Source organism: Danio rerio, chromosome 14, assembly GCF_049306965.1.
Source record: "Danio rerio strain Tuebingen ecotype United States chromosome 14, GRCz12tu, whole genome shotgun sequence".
In the NCBI taxonomy this organism is placed as follows: domain Eukaryota; kingdom Metazoa; phylum Chordata; class Actinopteri; order Cypriniformes; family Danionidae; genus Danio; species Danio rerio.
The window spans coordinates 19,914,085-19,935,254 of NC_133189.1; the positions used below are offsets into that span (position 1 = coordinate 19,914,085).

Sequence of the window (21,170 nt, forward strand, 5' to 3'; positions counted from 1 at the left end):
AATATTTAATGGCAGCCTTAAATTCCTTAAGGTAACCCACCCTTAGGTTTTTGCAACCCATGTTTTATTTAAGGCTGGTTTAAACTTCTGCATTGAGTGATAGTCATGCATTTATACTTCTGCATACTGTTTGTGTTGCTCTGCAATAGCACTTCTGAAACATTAGCTGAGCGGGAGGTTTTTAAATGTTCCTCTGTGTCGAGTTTTTTCCTAGGTGTTTTTTTTTTTTCTGAACGCTTCAAGTAGCTTGAACTTGCTCATTCAAAGGCAGGAACTGGTGGACGTGTAACAACTTTACTCATAAGGTAAACACTAGGGTTGGGCCGATAGATGATGCCATCGTCCATCGCCAATGGCCAATAGACAACACGATGCTGAGCCAGCATCGCCGATCCTCCACCCCGCCCCCGTTGCAAACCCTCTTGCGAAAAATACACACTTTGGCACCGTTTATACTAACACGTCTTAGTGTTAAAATGGCATTTTGGAATGAAAATGCTCCACATCCACACCGTGTTTTACCTAGCATTTCTGAAAAGCCCTCCGTCCACTGAAAACGAACATCACGTGACCACACACACACATAGCCACACACTGTCATGCACTCCTCTAAACTCCAGAGAGCAGTGCAAGTCGGATAGATTATCAAGGATTTACCGCTGGATTGCGTCTCACGATAGTTGTTAAATTTGATATTCAGACATCCCAAGTCTCCCAGAAGTTCCGGGAATCTCTCTGCATTTGCGGAACTCCTAATGGCCGCAAACGAGCGATAATCTCCCAAAAATCGCGAGTCTCCCTCCCGGTCCTCAAACAGGTCAAGCATCCCTCCTCTCTCTTCAGACACGTTGCGCGCACTCTGTCACTCTGTCAAACAAACCCATCCAACCCCTCCAAGTATAAATCAGCCTTAAGGGTAACCTAAAACTATGGAATTTCTTAGCTTAAGAACCTTCATGCAATCGGGCCCTGGCCTTTAAAAGTTTGTAAGTTTGACACCCAATGGTTGAACTAGGTATAGCATTCCTGGGTCAAAACACACACAAGCACAAGTTGCCAGATTGAGATCCAACAAGAGCACGCCCGATTATTGACCCTAAAGTAATGGTCTTAAACTCAATACCTGGAGGGCCGCAGCTCTGCATAGTTTAGCTCCAACCACCTTCAACTCGCACCTGCTTAATAGTCCTCTAGTAATCTTAAACACCATGATTCGTTGGATCAGCTGTGTTTGATTAGGGTTAGAGCAAAACTGTGCAGAGCTGCGGCCCTTCTGGAATCCAGTTTGAGACCCATGCCCTAAAGGCTGAGTCAAGGCAGATTTAAATCTTGTTCGAATATATTCTGTACTTCTGAATGCGACTGTCCACTGAAAGTCGCATTTCGGTAGCGGAATATATTCATAACGGCGTTGGTGTTTTACCGTCATGCGTTAAAAAAAATGGCTGTATTTAAATTTCTGTCCTGTTTGGTCTGTTGCAAACACCCAAATTGCTTGTCAATGCAAACCTCTTTATGTAGCATGTTGTTAGGACACAGTTAGGAGTAACAATGTAATCTGCTCACCTAATGTTTACGTTCTTAATATTTATATAATTTGCTTATTAATAACCACCTCATGTGGAACTCTGAATCCACGTCTCATTTCGGAGTCTGCGACTGTCCACCGAAGGTTGCATTTCGGTTGCGGTTGCATTCTTTAAGAGCCTTCATGACTGACTGAATAAAATACACTGTTTTTCACCAAGACAACTCGGGATGCTTGAAATGTAATTGGCTAAACTCGCATTAGGTGGGTTAAAAAGGGACCAAAACAAAGACATTCCACACACATGTTCAAAGCAGAATATCTGACTTAAGCATTGCTTTTCAGATAAATAAGAATGTTCACTTGTCATGTTTCTTAAATATCTGCAAACATATTATGGTATTTTTCATGCTTTAGATGAGTCAAAAGCTTACATACAGCACTTTTAAATGCCATATTACTCATTTAGTAACAAATTATAATATAAGCGACACATTTTCAAGCATCCATAATCAAAGCACTTTTAAAACCTTGAAAATATTACATTAAATTGAAGCATTTTTAAGGATTTCCAACACCTGTAAGGATGCCTAAAACAAGCCCTTGTTATCCTGGACTGCTGGTAGATATTTGAAACAGAGGCGTTGTGATGATGGGTGGTACAGTTAACTGCCCTGCCTTGCCTAAACAATAATAAAAAAGTTTTCGGGAAGCTGACGCATTTGCGTGCCAGCGGCCGGTGTAACTTCAAGAGATGCCTTCCATCAATCACACGCATAGCTTTATTGTTGGAGACCAGCATGGACTTCTGCTGCGCGGGGAGCATCAGATCCCTCTCTGACACATGACATATACACAGCTGCTGGAGAGCCACAGGCCCCAACACAAACTGACATGCCAAATCCCAAAGAAAACAAGGGGAGCTGTCTCCAGTCTGAGGATTGCTTTTCAACATCTCATTTGTAATGCAACCAAAAGAACAGCTGGGGATATGGGGGCGGGAGAGCCGTCCCAGACAGAGGAATCGAGGAACGTCGAGCCAGCGAGTCCAAAAAACCAAACGGAAAGCGATTCGGAAAAGTGACGCACCGGCAGACAAAACAGGAGAAATGTTATTGTAAGACCTCTCGTGTTGGGTCAGGCATGCGACCCAACCTGGCCTTCTTTCTGCTCCTCTATACTGACCTTCGACCTTTTCTGCTGAGCACTGGCCAAACACAGACCACCGGCCCATAACAATGAGCTATTCAGCCTATATGCTACAAGCAGGAAGTGCTGGTGAGCGTGTGAAATGTGTAGGACTGATTCCCAGCAGCTATCAGTCCACTGTTTAACTAAACTTTACATTTGACTGCGATTTACTGCTTGGGACACACACCGTTTTTGTGCATTTGCTATTTGCAAAGGGAATTTAAGAGCTGGACAGTCAGTGTATGCTTGACATCTGTAATCAGCTTATAGATTCCAGTCTGGGGCAGTCTACATACTGTTCACTAATTATAACTGGTGCCTATAGCACTCCAAAATAAATGAAAATGTCCCGACAAATTGGGGATAATGGAGCAAAAATATGACTCAGCATAATTAAAACAAGTCTGTAGTGTTTGCATATGTTTACTCACCAATTACATTTAGATCTGCTCATGTTGCATCACATTTCTTTACATTCGTGTCTAGATTTCGACCAATCACACCCACTTCTGCGTTTATGGATAGAATGGCCAATGAGCCATCTTACTTTGGGCTTTTCATTTTTTTTAATGTTGGTGGAACAAAGTAAATGTAAAACAGCTCAATCCAAAATCAGAAAATAATCATTAACAGGTAACTTAAGAAAAGTAAGAGGAAAAAAACTTAAATCAAACAGTCAATAAGGAAAGATTTGAAAAAAGTATTTTTTTATTTATATAATGAAAAAATGGTCAAAATAAAACATTATAAAACATGTAACTAGAGAGGGTTGCTCGAATACTAAAAAATGACTATAAACAAACAAGCTAAAAGCCAAGGGTTTAAATAAAGTAAAATAATAAAATTCTATTTAAAAATAAAAATAAATAAAATAATAAAATTTATCTAAATTTAAAAATAAAACAAAATAATAAAATAAAATTCAATTTAAAAATTAAATAAAATAAAATATGTGCCAAGCAGAAAAAAACTGTTGCATGTCTTGTTTGACAATGGTCTATTGCCTATGGACAATGGTTCCTAGAGCTACTGTAGATTGACTGGATACAACCAAGAACACTCTTGAACACTTTGCAGGAAGTGAAAATGCTTTGAGTAATAGGAAGGCCTTTTGGGAGGTTGCTGCAAGACCAGATATGGTTAGTTAACGAGAATTATTTAAATATGTATTAAATTTCCCATTTATTGTATTTTATTAACATCTACCCCCACCCCAACCCTAAACCCAACTGTCACAGTAAAGTAAAAACAGTAGTTATACTGAGCATTATTTAAGCTATCTATTAAATTACCCAATAAATTCTATTTTTTAACACCTACCCCCACCCCAACCCTAACCCCAACCATCACAATACTCATTCATTCATTTTCTTGTCTGCTTAGTCCCTTTATTAATCCGGAGTCGCCACAGCGGAATGAACCGCCAACTTATCCAGCAAGTTTTTACGCAGCGGATGCCCTTCCAGCCGCAACCCATCTCTGAGAAACATCCACACTTTGCTGTGAGGCGACAGCACTAACGACTGCGCCACTGCCTTGCCCACCACAATACTGTAAAATATTAATTATTGCTAAACAGTTTCATTAAAAAATGCTGCTAAATTGATGTGTATATCGGGGAGGGTTGGGGGGGGGGGGGTTTATATGCTCGAGCACGGTCCAACCCAGCACAACAGGGATTACCAGCGGCATAAATGTACATTGACTAAATGAATTTATGGAATATGAAACACTGGCACATTATTTTATGTGCCATACACATGAAGATACAGAAAGCTCAAGTTAGCTGCAGTTACCTATTGTGTTACACTCCTCTCTATGTATTATTTGCTGTGTGTGTGTGCTTAATGTTCGTTTCCTTTTAACTTTAATCTAGACCTCTCTAAACATGCATGATGACATCTTTACAAAGACATTAGTTTTTAGTGAGGTTGTTTACATGAACAACACAATGGCGGCATTTTCAATTTTCTAAAAAAGATATATAAATTTCTGTCTTAAAAATGACGTTGTTGGGCAAATGAAAAGAACAGGCAATACCTATAAAATGACTGGAAATGTTGTGTAAATGACCCTCAGCCTGAAAAAAAGATATGTACAGTCTTTAGTTACAAGTCATGATTCAGTCCATTTTACTCTTTTATTCACATACCATACTGTAAAAAAATGCTGGGTTCCACACAATCGATTTGTGTTGGAACAACATGAAGGAATTCAGTTAACTTATTTGTTTTTCACAAACATTATTAGATTGAACATAAAACAATTAAGTTGTCCTAAAAAACTCAAGAATTTTGTTGCTTCAGCGTATTTTGAATAGGTAGTTTAAACAAACACCTTGACCACCTTAGTGGTGAGCTCCTATAACTAACCAATTCCAGTAGCCAAAATTTGGCCATTTATGGAAAAGTTAAACTCAAACTTTGGTCGGCACAACTGCTCAGTGAACTAGTCACACATTTAGCTAAATGTTTGTACAACCCCCAATTCCAATTGGGCTGTTTTTCCTCTTTTCACACTCCCATCATTACGAGCACCTCCCCCATTGAGTAACAAGATCCCACACCAGCATCCAGCCACCGTGAGAAGGTGCTCCCCAATTTAAGCTGCTGTGAAACTCTGTTAGCCACTGGAAGAATCGCCATATGCCCACAACTCGAGACCTTTTGGTGGATCTTTATGGCCTAATCAAAATCACATCAGCCAGAGTGACACAGATCAATAGCAAAGTCATAACAAAAACCTCAAGGGGTTCCTGTTTAAAAATCCAAATAATCTGACACCATGAAAATAGTTGGAGAAAATCCAAATAGTAATAGAACAACATACTAGCTGCTTTCAAATTGCATTATGGGCTATTGATCCCTGCTCTGACCACTTTTGGGTTGAACATATCAATTTAATACAATATGTTGTATAGTAACATGTCAAAATAATTCTGTATAATACACTCTAAAACCCAATAAGTTAAGGTAACTCAAACCATTTGAGGAAACCGACTGCAACAAACCATTTAATAAAAATAAAAAAAACTAATCCTAATGAGTACTGTGAACCTAATCCATTTGAGTAAATAAAGCCAAAAAAATGAAGAGAACTCAAACCAACTGAGTTCTGTAAAACCCATTAAGGAACTTTTCAAGTGAACTTACTCCATTTCAGTTGAAGTAATGATGTATTTAAATAATAACTTTTTTCAAATGAGTAGAATTAACTTTCAGTCAATTTTGAGTTAACTACACTCATTTCATTTGATAAAGTTGACCGTTTATAGTGTAACAAAACTAGTCTAACTAAAACTCACATTGCACAATTTTTTCTACCATATTTTACATCTTTGTCTAACCTGAACAATATATTGTTTCAAACTAATAAAGATGTCAATAAAAGTATAGGGATAGTTCACCCAAAAATTACATTTCTTTCATCATTTGCACACCTAGAATTTTTTCCTCTGTTTAATCCATCGAACCCAAAATAGATATACTTGAGAATGTTGGAAAATGGTAACTTTTCACATAGTATTTGTTTTTTCTATAGCATGGATGTCAATGGTAAATGGTTTCCACTGTTCTTCAAAATATCTTCCTTTCTAATCAACAGAAAAAAAAAAAAAAAAAAAACTTGAACTGGTTTTGAATGGTGGTAAATAAAAAGGTCCTTTAGAGTGATTAAACACTTTAAACGAACACAAAAGTTACCTCAATGAACAGATAAACAGATAGTCAATTAACAGATATTTTACAGCTTATGAAAAAGTCTTAAATGGCAAGTAATTGACCAATAGGGAAACTACCAAGCTATGCCACACGACGTCACGGGTTCAACTACGCAAACCAGTTGCAAAAATAAAACGGTTGTAAACATGTCGTGTTGTGCGGTAGAATGCCAAATTCGAAAAATAGAAAATTTAAATTTTATCGTACACCACACTGCTTTTAATGCCAACCGCAGACATCTTTGGCTAACAGCCATCGGAAGAGCTGAATGGAGTGAGGACTAAACAAAAAATGCTGGACTCTGCAGTTCTCCTGGTATATCAGGTAAGTTCACGCTATGCTGAATCATACACATGACTAGTTTTTGAAAGCAGCAATGATTTCAGCAAAAAACTGTTAAATATGGTGAATTAAATTGCGGACACTGAATGAAATGTAAAAATACAAGATTACATACCCTGCCGTACAGATGCAGTTCGCTGTCAAAATGCATTTTTTTGCTTGTTGATGATTACCCAAGCCTTGTACAGTTCCATCGTCTTTCCTTGTTTTTGGCTAGGCAGAACCTCTGGTTTTAGCACTCCATAGTGTTAAATCTGGTAATCATGGAACATTATTTCTTGCACATGATCACACTAACAAAACTGTAGGCATCCAAACACTTGTAGGCCTTTAACTTCTCTCTTGTAAAATCACTTGTAGTTTCAAAGAGATAGTTGTATATGCTGTTATAATGACAAGCTGTCAAGGTAATGACAAGGTTACAAGCTGTTATAATGCACTGAAAGCATTATGTAAATAATACATATAATATGTCATCAATATAACTTATCTCTAATACAACAACAAACTCTGTACCGCATCAGATGTCATTCCCTCGCTGCAAATGCTAGCGCTCCCGTTTTTTTTGTGCAACCTCGTTGCGCGCACATCCTGAATGTTTACAAACCGCCTACAAATTCGTCTATACATACAAATAAATCATAATAAATAAATAAATCAGAAATGTGCAAGAGTAACATGGATTTTAAATGTAAATGAAGGCATTGGTAAAGGATTGTGTATTGGTAAAGAAAATGAGACCATTTATTTTCCTCAACCATTTTTCCGCCTCATTACAGAAGAATGTCCCTCACATTCTATTGCAAATTGGAGTAGGTGACACAAAAATGGCCACTATGTAAACACCATTTGACTTCACAATAACTACTTTATTGGGCCTACTTAAATGTTCCTTGAGTCTTCCTCAATGGAAATGAGATTTACAGCCTTCTTTACTCGAACTCCACTTCTGCTTGCAGCAAACCATGCATCCAACCGTCTAATTGGTACTAGTAACCGTGTTTCCAAGGTTTAGACCACAAAACCCATTCAGGGAAAACTGGAGGATATAGGAAAACTGATAATAATCAACTCGTACACTTTAGAGAAAGGGGGAGGGGGGGGGGGTGCAGAGCTACAAACTGTAACATCTAGTTTCTTAAACTCAGTAAATTAACTTCCTGGGAGTCTCACTGGTTGAAAAAAAGTGGAGGAAGGAGAAAGATCACTCATAGGCTCTTCTCTTAGTTTCTGCCTGTTTCTTCCAGAAATGCAGATTTAATGTCCATCAGATTGGAGTTCATAAGGCTGTTTACTTTGCAAGCAGACCATCTGACTGTTTGCTCCGTTGAGATTTAGGATCCACACATCTCAGTGAGTATCGACATGTGCTACAAGGGTGGTCTACATCAGTGTAAACAAATCAGCACATGCCTACAAACACTTCAGACCATCTTCAGAGCTCAGCCTTACCATATGTTCCCAGAGCGATTTTTGACCGTCCCTTAAAGGGATAGTTCACCAACAAACATGAAAACCTTTTGTCATTTTATGTAGTCTCAGGACATTCAAGATTTAGGTGACTTTTTTATCAGTAAAATCAAGTCAACACCGGCACTTTTAACACTGGAAGTCACATTTATTCTATAACTACTAGGAACTGAAGTTGTGTTTGTACTATCAGAAAGTTGCATACGAGTTCGAGAAAAGTAGCTAGTAAGGCTGTGCAATTTGGGGAAAATATCTAATTGAGATTTTTTTGACAAATAGTGTGATTGCGATTTGATTTTATAGTCAAGCTTTAGCTCAATAATCTGTAAGTCATGGCAACAATTCTGAGACAGCTCTTGAAAATTACCTGTTTTTGTTCAGTGTCTGCGACTTTGGAACCAAAATATTCCCATAATACAAATTTTTCATATTACTAAATTCTATTGCAAATTAGGTGAAAAGTAGGTGACACAAAAATGGCCACTATGTAAACACCATTTGACTTCACAATAACTACTTTATTGGGCCTACTTAAATGTTCCTTGAGTCTTCCTCAATGGAAATGCTAATAAATGTATATATATATATATATATATATATATATATATATATATATATATATATATTAGGGCTGTGAAATTAATTAAAGATCCGGTTTCAATTTCGATTTTGGCTTCTAACGATTATGAAAAACATTAATCGAGATAAACGATTATTCCACAATATTATTCCGTCAATTTCCAGTTGTACATGTGTTGCTCTGCAAAGCTCAGTTCCACATGAAAATGACTAAAAGCATTTACTGTAATGTAACGATTGCAGCACGGGATGCGCATCATTCATTGATGTACATTTGAATAATTCATATTTTTTTTAAAGTGCGGAAGACAGAGCACATGCTGTTGTGTTTGTGCACACCGCGCTTAGTTTCGGACACAGGCTAAGAGCACACACGTCTAATGCCATCTTAATGTGAGCGCTTTAATGGTCAAATACATGCACATTTGTGTCAGAGCACAGTGTTTAATGATTATTCATATTAACCCTCATTTGTGTAATAAACAAACAAGTTGAGAATCAAAAGACATGCGAAAGAGAAACCATATCAGAGCCGCACTATTCTTAAAGTGACAGCGCAATATTCCTGCTGCTGTCTGTTTTTATCATTAATCAAACAACAAAAGGAGAAAAACCCTCACTGCTCTTTACTGAAGGACTTTTGTAGCTGAGGTTTTTTTTCTTACAGTGAAGATGCTTAAAGCACAGTTTAAACATAACAGATTTAATAACTCATTTCTAATAACTGGTTTCTTTTATCGTAGCTATGATGACAGTACATTATATTTTGCTAGGTATTTTTCAAGATACTAGTATTCAGCTTAAAGTGATATTCAAAGGCTTGAAGTTATATCTTGCTTAAAGGGGCTAATAATATTGAGCTATTAAAATAGGTTTCAAAATATTTAAACCAGCTTTTATTTTAGCTGAAATCAAACAAATAAGCCTTTATCCAGAAGAAAAAAAATATTATAGGAAATACTGTGAAAAATTCCTCTGTTAAACATCATTTGGGAAATATAAAAAAAAAAGTTTTGACTTCAACTGATTGATTTGAATAATTGTGACTATTATTCTTCCCATAATCGAGCTGCCCTTATATATATATATATATATATATATATATATATATATATATATATATATATATATATATATATATATATATACAGTATATATACACACATATGTATTATATACAAATATACACACACACACATGGTATACATATACATATACTGTTATACATATACTGTTATACATATAATGTTTATATACTAGATGCCATTATTCCACTTCCGCATAGTTTGGATGTGCAATTCTAATTGGGCAGAACGAAAGTGTGCTCACGATTCTGGCTAAAATAAGAATAGCAATTTTTTTTCCTTTAAAATAAAGATCACGATTTTCTCACGATTCTGTAGATGTAAAATAAAGTTTAATATGAGTCTGCAATTATTATTGTTTTTTCTCAACCATAGGGTACAACAACAATTATAATATTATGTGTACAGTAGGTCTACTGGTTCCTTTAAATAATTCTGATGTTGAAATATGTTTGAGATATGTGCTTGCAATCTGTTATTGACAACATTATTAGACCATTTTATTCTCTGGTAAAATCAGCATTATATAGACTAAAGTAGTTATACTTACACTATAAACATTTATTTTCATGCACAACGGTTTGTTCACTATGAAAGAAAAAACATATCAAATTCTTGTCGCAATCATATTTCTAAAATGCGATATGACTATTTAAATGAAGTGCACACTTTTAGTTTCGTTTTCACTGCTAAGTGTGGTTCATACTTCGCATGCGGCTCTTAAACGATCACTTTGCCACTAACTGAATATTACTAAGAAGTCGCGTGCGTCTATCATTAAGTAGGGCGGGCGCCCACCTTCTCTGTGGTAACAGCTGATGGTCAACAGCTCACGTCATGTGTGATTTCCCGGCCACGAATACAGCATTATATGAAGACAAAAATTACATTTTTAGGAGAATTATACCTTATAAATAAAGTATGTGACTCTTTTAACATCATTTGGAGGTGTCCATGTTGCTGAGCAATGTATGTGAAACAATGAAAAGCCACGTACAGCCGCATTTCTCTCCTGAACTAGAAAATATAATTGCCAGAATCATAGAAATGCTAGATTAAGATCGTCTAGGGGGTCAAATCGAGATCGCAATAGTTTTTAGATTAATTGTGCAGCTCTAGTTGACAGATGGTTTTGAGAACCACTGCTGTAGCCTATGCTGGGTTCAGTGTCAGCAGTGTTCTTTTCCCATGCTGCTGTTGGACCATGTGTGTTAGGTGGCTGCAGTGTTACAAGCAAAGAATCAAAATGCCACTGACTTCCTGAATTATTATTGTTTTTTTAATTTTGGGATAATCTCTTACACTTCTTTGATAGGTAAATTATCCTTCCTCTTCATAGGTAAATTGGATGGACACATTTCCTCTTTCTTCACATTTTTTTTAAAGAAGAAAGAAAACAAAGCAAAGCATCGCTGCTTGGATTTTTTATAACGGATTAATCAATATGCATTAAACTCAGTGTGCAAGGTTTGTGTGCATGACACTTTTCAAACACAAATAAGATCTTAACAGTTCTGCCATATCTGTCAACTGAACTCCCCCATTTAATCTCCTCTATATGATTGTAAAATACTACATTCTGTGTATTAATAGAGACGGAAAGCATTCATTTTGTTTTCACTCTATTCCTTCCAAATACCACTCAAGCCAAATCCTGAAGCGAAAACGTGAAAATCTGTTTCAGCAATGTTGATACAAAAGCACACACAAACGTATTTTTGTTCCTAATGAGCCGATGCTGAAGTTATCCCTGTCAGGGGACGTAATTCATGTCGATATCATCTGAGAGAAAACACAAAAAAATGGGAAGCTGTAACTAACAAGGCTTGAGGGTCTTAATTACAGTCTCTCAGTGTCTTGCACACAATGATGGCCATTCAAACTACGAGGCCATTGCATCATATAAACTGCACATTTTAAGGTTTTTCCTGTGGACAAATTGTTGAAATTCCTCATGGGATTGTTAAAGCCTGCTTCTGGCATGGCTGGCGAAAGGGAGATTCAAATAAGATTGGATGCGCCTTGCATTTACAAACATTACAAATTGCCCGCTGGAATGGGCAGCCATGTGCATGGAATTGGATGATAATTCCTTTGCTTCAAGATGCCTGGACCCATAAACATTGCAAGGGCCTCACAACGGCAATGTTTCTTTGGCAGCACTGCGCAAAATACACTTCCGTTAACAACGGAAAATATTTGTCATTTGGCATGAAGCACTCCCTTCACGTCAAGGACAGAGGAACTTTACTCTAAAAGTCCAGCGCTAACTATAATTCGATCGCCTTTCATTATGTCAAGCAACACAAAAGCAAAAACAACTTAAGTAATACTTTTAAAGACAAAACTGACTATATATACAGTTGAAATTAGAATTATTAGCCCCCCCCCCTTTGATTTTTTTTCTTTTAAATATTTCCTAAATTATGTTTAACAGAAGAAGGAAATTTTTACAGTATGTCTGATAATATTATTTCTTCTGGAGAAAGTCTTATTTGATTCATTTTGACAAGAATACAAGCAGTTTTTAATTTTTTAAGAACCATTTTAAGGTCAAAATTATTAGCCCCTTTAAGCTATATATTTTTTCGATGGTCTAAAGAACAAACCATCATTATACAATAACTTGCCAAATTATCATAACCTGCCTAGTTACTCTAATCAACCTAGTTAAGCCTTTAATTGTCACTTTAAGCTGTATAGAAGTGTCTTGAAAAATATCTAGTCAAATATTATTTACTGTCATCATGGCAAAGAAAAAAATATATCAGTTATTAGAAATGATTTGTTAAAGCTAGTATGTTTAGAAATGTGTTGAAAAAAACCTCTCCGTTAAACAGAAATTGGGGAAAAAATAAACAGGGGGGCTAATAACATATTCTCTTAACTGCCTGCTCAACCAAAGGGTTGGCCATATTTTGACTGTTTTAAATAATGACTGTTAAAGTAATTTAAAGAATGACTGTTTTAAATAATGCTTTACACTACACAGTATTGTTGGTAAAAAAAAAAAAAAAAAAAATTCAAACAAACATGATCCTGTTGCACTACTACACTACACAAATATTTCATGGCATGTTTAAGAAATAAAGATGATTTAGTATTCAAAAATGTTTTATTTTGATTTATTTTTTTATTTTTTGGTCTTATACTTTTATATATTTTTCTGATTTTCATTGTATATGTATTCATTCTTAATTCAGTATTTTTATCATAAAGCGATATCTTAACCATTTGGTAGAAGTTGGTATTTTAGAAATTATGGGATGTGTAGAAAAAAATGCATTGAGTGTGTTAACTAGCAACATTAAGAGTTAAATGCAATCCAAAATTTGTTTTCTTGGTGGGGTTTCTGGTGGAAAAAAAAACAAAATAAGTTTGACTTCCTTTTGTTATCTCAATGACATAAATTGTTTTTGACAATAAAACACCTTCCTTTTTGGCTGATAAGATTCCTCACCTTGAACCTTTTGGATTTGTTTTGGTGTGTAGCACCAAACGATTCCAGATGGAAGAAATTATATCCTGTTTTACTATAGTAAAGGTAAAATGAACTTTGTGTAAATGTAATATTGGACATGCATTGTAAGACAGTTAATACAAAAAAAATGTGTATTTCAAAGGATCATTTCCAAACTATGTCATCATTTATTTACTTTTGTGTCATTTTAAACATTTCTATTTATCTTTAAAACACAAATAAAGATTTCTCCTGAAAAATGTTTGTCTTTTCATTAAAAAGTTTAATCCTGTCAAGTTATCTGAACAGAAAAAATACAAATTTACAGTATAAGATTGATCAGTTAAACCTTTATATTTGGGTTTTAATTTACCATACTCTTATTTTATACTTATACTTCATTTATCATACATAATCTTCAATCTCCAAATTGTTTATATATTTTAAGTTTTGACTAGATGAATTGAAGAGAGGAGGAAGTAAAGGAAGAAATAGCAAAACATAATATGGGAGTAAACGATAGTGAGTTGAAGACAATATTATATATTAAAGTCAGAATTATTACCCCTTTTGAATCTTTTTCTTTTTCAAATATTTCCCAAATTATGTTTAACAGAGCAAGGAAATGTTCACAGTATGTCTGATAATATTTTTTCTTCTGGAGAAAGTCTTATTTGTTTTATTTCAGCTAGAATAAAAGCTGTTTTAAATTTTTCAAACACCTTTTAAGGTCAATATTATTAGCCCCTTTAAGCTATATATTTTTCGATTGTCTACAGAAAAAAAAAAACATTGTTATGCAATAACTTGCCTAATTGCCCTAACCTGTCTAGTTAACGGGCGACGCAGTAGCACAGTAGGTAGTGCTGTCGCCTCACAGCAAGAAGGTCGCTGGTTCGAGCCTCGGCTGGGTCAGTTGGCGTTTCTGTGTGGAGTTTGCATGTTCTCCCTGCATTCGCGTGGGTTTCCCCTACAGTCCAAGACATGCTGTACAGGTAAATTGGGTAGACTAAATTTCCCAGAGTGTATGAGTGTGTGTGGATGTTTCCCAGAGATGGGTTGCGGCTGGAAGGCAATGCCAGGTTAATAAAGGGACAAGAACATGAATGAAGGAATGGATGAATGAATGTCTAATTAACCTACTGTAATTAGCCCAGTGAGCCTTTAAATATCACTTTAAGCTGTATAAGTATTTTTTTTTACTGTCATCATGTCAAAAATAAAATTAATCAGTTATTAGAAATGAGTTATTAAAACTATTTCGTTTAGAAATGTGTTGAAAAAATATTCTTTCCGTTACACAGAAATTAGGGGCTAATAATTCAGAGGGGCTAATAATTCTGACCAACTGTAATTGATGACAATTTATTTACATTTAGTTCAATTAAGCATTGAATAAATTGCTTCCTGGCTTAATTTTTTAGCTGAATCAAATTAACTTTTCTAGTCAACTCAACTTAAATCAGTCAAATGGACTAAAAATATTATGCTAAACTTTGTATAACAAATAAATGTAGTGAATAACTTAATAGATTAAGTCAACGTAACATATAACTTTGACTTTGTGTCATAGTTTTTTGTGTGTTTTTAAAGGCAGAGAGCAAGTAGCAAACTAATTAAACTACAGCACTTGTACACTTCATAGGCACTTTTCTGCAGTGTCATATCAATTTGCCATATCTTGACATTAAAAAACTGTGTTCCTTTCTTTATTTTAACCCAAGCATGAAACTGGCCAGTTCACTGCATCTCAAATCACTCTATTCAAAATGCTAAAATGAGGCAGACTTTACAAGGTAATGCAACAACAATCGAGCAATCTTCAACAGACAGATCTGATTTGGTTCCGTTATTCAACTCCGCAAGCGCACGATATCAAACGCACCCTCAGCGTCATGTCTCAGATACGACCGAGGCGGCAAATTGTCTGCACTTCCTAGAAAACACAAGTCATTCTGGCTTGGGGGGCACACCTTAGGTATTGCAGAGCAAACAAACATAATTGGCTAATCTAATCGCATTGCTTTCTGCATTTCTGTTTACTTTTGCCTAAGCGTCTCCATGAAGGCCAGAGCTATGTGACCGTGAATGCCACATTGTTCAGGGCCCCTCACAGATGCAATCTGCACAGACGTCGCTCGGCCTCTCTTTCTCTTTCTCTCTCTCTCTCTCTCTTTCTCTCCAGCTCCGATGACAGGCTGTTGAGTCTGAGGTGTACACTAACGCAAAAGGGAGACTCCATCACGCTTCACATGCAGCCCTGATGGAGTGGAGTCAGTGAGCTGTACTATCTGCCCATCAGCGGCCCCCATTCAGCCCATTCAGAATGGAAATGATGGTTCGTTTCAGTCCAAAAAGGACGACTGGAGAATGGCTCATGCAAGAGAACTCCATTCAGCAAATAATGCCAGTGACACGACCTGAAAGTTTCTCAAGTTCCCAATCTGAGCACAACATACACGTTAAGGGTTCCTTCGAAAGTCCAGAATGATTACATTTTAACTCTGCTAAAACATTTTCAATCAAGTTTAGCCTGTTAGTTGAATAACACATCTTATTGATGAGCACCACACAAGCGTTTTTACACCTTATGGTTCATTAACATGATGACTTTTCACACCAAACTAAATATGAAAAGGTTAAATTCAACATTAAAGTGAAACAAAGAAATAAAAGCAAAATCACATTAAACACAAAATAAATGCAGCTTGCTTTGCTAAACCGTTAATACACTGATAGGTGATTCTTGCTATCTTTTAATAGGAAACAAATATACTGCTCAAAAAAATAAAGAGAACCATTGGCATTACATTGTGTTGTTTAAGTGTTCTCTTTATTTTTTTTTTAGCATTATATGTTTGTAACATGTTCATTTAAGATTATCAAAATGAATGTACAATGTACTTTTACAGACATAAAGGCAAATTTTAAAATGTGCAATGGGTTATAGAAATTATAGTAATCCTTAAAAATAAGAATATAAGTCAATAGATAGATGGAGGCAAGGAAAAAAAGAAGAAAAAATGGAAAATCATACCATCTACACTGTAAAACCCAAAAAGTTAAGGTAACTCAAACCATTTGAGGAAACAGATTGCAACAAACCATTTAAGTTCTAAAACTAATCCTAATGAGTGCTGTAATCTATTTGAGTAAATGAAGCCAGTTGAGCACAGTAAAAGCCAATAAAATGAAGAGAACTCATATCAACTGAGTACTGTAAAACTTAGTAAGTTAAGGCAACTCAAACCATTTGAAGAAACCGAAAGCTACAAACCATTCGAGTAAAAAAAAAAATAATAATAATCTATTTGAGTACTGTAAACTTACTCCATTTAAGTTGAAGTAATGAGGAATTTAATTAACTCATTAACATCAACAGTTTAAATGACTAGAATTAACTTACAGTATATTTTGGTTAAACTACACTTATTAATAAAGTGATTGAATAATAAAATGATAAAGTTGACTGTTGGGTTTTACAGTGTATGAGTACATATATTGGTGACCAATTAGTCACAAAGTCTGTGGAAAGGCACATAAAACAAAATACATATTTTCCACATCACAGCACAATCCTATAATATAGTCATGTGATTTGAAAAAAAAAAAAAGCATTAGAATAAAACAAAACACTAACAACAAAAATAACAAACAAACCATTCCCTGTAAGCCTCCGACAACCCTCCTAAAAAAAAATCTAATTGACATACAAAACCATTTCTCTCACGCATCAGGGGGTTTGATTTATTTTTTTTAAAGCACATACAATTACTAAAATACTTTGCTACATGAAAAGATTAATAAGTAATATGATCAACTTATTTATTATATTACATATTATTTATATTCGTATATATTACGACTTTTTAACACAAATCTTGTGCTAACCGTTATCAAGGTACACCACAGTTTGGAAAAGTTGAGGTTTTTAAACTGCCAAAATTTTCTGCTACACCGTTACTATGGTACATGTAGGGTGTTTTTTTAAGTTTTGTTTTAAGTTTTTTTAAAAAGCAGTATCTCCAGCAGAGAAGACATTCAAAGATGCTGTTTTAAATTGTCATGAAATCTGTGTTTTTTCTAAACTAATGAAGACAGCAGAAGTCAATGATTCATTTGAATTATTTAGCCTGACATGGTTACTGTCCCAAAATATTGTAAAAGTTTCTTCAAATAAAATGCATTGTGTTCAAAGGTGGAAAGTGTTTTAGTTTTTTACCACAATACCATGAAACAGTGAATCTGTGATATTTTTATCCAAGTTTATCATACCATCAGTATCTTATACCAGCCCATGCCACATATTGATCATGTTGTGATAGCTGTTTTAACATTAAGATAAGATTGAATTGCCCCTTGTTACAGTTCTGAAATAGTTTGATAACAAGCAGAAAATGTTCAGGGGCCAATGTCATGACCACATTGAAATGGTCTATAAGCGTACAGAAAAGATACTTTCATAACATCAATATGTGTGACAAATTTACATTCAAAATGTTTATTATTACCTTAGAACTCATTAGAGATTTCTTTACATGGATTTTCAACATTTTCACAAACATATTTGTACTCACCTCTAGCACAGTCTGTGATGAAAATAATGTCAAAAATGAAGAAAACTATCCAAAGAAGTTCCATGATGTCCCTATTAAAGCTCTCTGGTTCTTCAATCTATGAAAAATAGGACGAAATCTGTTGGTGGCTGAATTACTAAGGCGATGACACCTTTTTAAGCATGCATAACACTGAATCACAAACAATTGAGGTAAAGTTGGTCTTCTATTCTCACATTCAGACATTCTCCTTAATAATATTATTTCAAAAAAGTATTCTTTGTGCATTCTCAATAGTGAAATCATATTAGCAGCCAATGACTATCCAAGTACAACCTTGTTCACAATTAAATCGTGCTAATGTTGGTTTGAAGTAGAACTTGCATGCTAATTCAGACCGAAAATTCAAAGTTAACAATATAGGGACTGTTAAATGAACGAATGTCTAAATATAAAACTAACTTTACCTTAGTAACAAAACTTGGGTTGTTTAATAAAGCATTGTCTCTATTAAATCAAACAGCACAACTAGAAGCTGGAAATTATTCCAAATAATTAAATAAATAAAAAAGCAGTTGCAAGTAGGTAAAAGTTACATTTCGCGTAAAAATATCATTTAAAGCCAAACATCTAAGACTTACCAACAATTGAAAGTATGATCAGAAATCTGTTCCTCGCAGCTAGTAGGTAAAATATCATGCTTAAGGTTACATCCTCTTAAAACACTCCAGACATTTCATATAGACTGGAGGCTACATCCGAAATCCACATGCTCGCAACCCTGGATCCAGCTCTTTCAATCTGTTTAATTATCACGCGCGACTGTATTCCTGGACGCTCTGACGTCATGTATTTTCGCGCGACACTTTTTAATACACGCGCTGATTGCCGTAAACTTCTGTAGATGACAGACAGCCGCCGCGCGCGCCCTGTTGCGCACGCACTTCAATTCAAGGCGAATTTATGTTCATGTATTCTTCAGGTAGCAAATAACACGCATGGTGAAATTGCGAACAGCACCTAAATATGTATCAAACGGTGTTTGAATTACCGTTAACCAAATGTTTCGCCGTCCAGACACACACATACACACGCGCACACACATACACACCGAGTGGAGTGTGAGACGGTCCAGCCCTACGGCCAACTTTTGACCAATCACAGCGAGCCTCTTCACTCTCAGTTTAACTCTTTCACAATGAATAAATAATAATAAATCGTAGACAAATAAAAAAAATGCCTTCAAAATGCCAATTTTCATCATTAAATATATTTCATAAAATATTTTAATATAAATAAACCCTGTTAACTGTCTGATTACCATGACAAACAACAACCATAACGAGTAGAATAATGCACAATTGGCTTTTTTCGGCACAGCGGCCAACATCCGCAAACAATAACAAACAATAACACGTGGAAACTTGAGTAAAATGCAAGAGACAGCTGGAATAACATCACGTATATGAAAATGCTGGCTTAATCAAGAGATCAAATTTGCAAGTGTTATTCTTATGTGACTTTTTTAATAATAAAATTTCGTTGTATTAATGCAAATGCATAAGTCCAGACAGTATTAACGTTTGTATTTAAATGTTGTACAGAATTGTACATTACATTCACACAAATATAAACATGTATGGCATCATAAGACAAAATTATCTGCACCCAAAAAGCTACATAGCCATTACAAACCACACAGCTCCTTAGAGCTCATTGCTGCCCTCCACTGGCGAAGAATCAACGCTGAAAACCAGATGGTAATCATCATATATTAGTAATAACTAACATGTGATCACCTGCTGCCATCTTGTGTCGGACAGCAACATTGACAAAAAAAAGGGTTTCAAGAATAGTGGTGGTCAGGGCTGGACAAAAACACATTGAAATGTATTTTAAAATAAAATACCAATAAGTTTGAGTGTATCAAAATAAACTACAAAATACAGCAGTAACAAAATGTATCAAAATAAAATTGTATCAAATTTTCCTTGATCTGTTAAACATCATACACACACACACACACACACACACACACACACATTTGTTTTGTTAAAAGTGGGGACATTACATAGGTTTCCATTCATTTTGTACTGTCCAAAACGTATATTGTATTGCCCTGACCAAACCCGACCCCTAAACCCAATCATCACAGGAGACTGTGTGCAGCTTTACTCTCTGATTAAACTCATTCTGCAGGATTTATAAGCATTTTGAGAAATGAGGACGTCACCAATGTCCTCTTATTTCACCTCCGTTTTGTAATACCTGTGTCATACCCATGTCATTATACAGTGTCCTGATATGTCACAAAAACACATACACACACACACACACACACACACACACACACACACACACACACACACACACACACACACACACATACACACACACATACTGTATATATCCTGTTCCTGCGTTATAACCTGTCAGTTTTTATGGTTCGAACCAGCAACTTTCTTGCTGTGAGGCGACAGCACTACCTACTGCGCCACTGCATCGCCCTTGTATCAAAATTACATAGGCCTACTTAAAAAAGCCAAAGACAACAAATAGTTTTACTATTTTATTATTTATTTAAGTAATTTCTTTTGTCTTTGCCATGTTGACTGGATGTTTTTATGTAGTAGTGTTCAACTTAGTGAAATTTCAGCAGGGTTTCTGCAGGTTTCATCAAGTTAAATTTAAGACTTTTATTATGAATGAAATTGTAGACTCATACAGGGCTAAACGCTTTTAGCTTTTTCAAATGGCACAGATGGAAAAGATTTTTATTTGCTCTATCAGAAAAATCATTACAATTTCCTATTCAGGATCAATCATGCACGTTTTTTGGGAATGCAAAAAGCTTTTTTTTTTTTTCTGGAAAGCAGTACAGGACTTTACAGCAAAGCTTTGCAAGTTCCATTGGACAACACACCAACACTATACCTCTGTGGTACAGAACTGAAAAAGACACTTGATCCTACTTCTATAAAGAGACTCGGCATCAACTATCTAGCAAAAATGCATTTTGCTCAACTGGAACCAACAAAGACCTCCAACATTTGAACTGTTCATGCAACTCTTGAATGAAACAATGCTCTTGGAACAATATACATACTACTTATAAAACAAAGGGGATGCCTTTCAAAAAAATATGGATCATGACTCTAATGATCCCCTGACTCTATGAAAACATCTGATGTATTTTTATAATAAGTGTGACCTTAATCTCAGCATAACTTTGTGTATTAT

At 35.4% G+C, this 21,170-nt stretch overlaps 1 protein-coding gene across 1 annotated transcript in view; it reads right to left on the reverse strand.

Annotated features, from left to right (window-relative positions):
* fgfrl1a (fibroblast growth factor receptor like 1a) overlaps positions 1–18,632 on the reverse strand; it is a 119,167-nt gene extending 100,535 nt beyond the window's left edge. The window contains 2 exon segments of the mRNA NM_200376.1: positions 17,952–18,048; positions 18,572–18,632. Of these exon segments, the coding sequence (NP_956670.1) occupies positions 17,952–18,015 (64 nt within the window). The 5' untranslated portion in view covers positions 18,016–18,048; positions 18,572–18,632.
* Between the last annotated feature and the right edge of the window lie 2,538 nt (positions 18,633–21,170).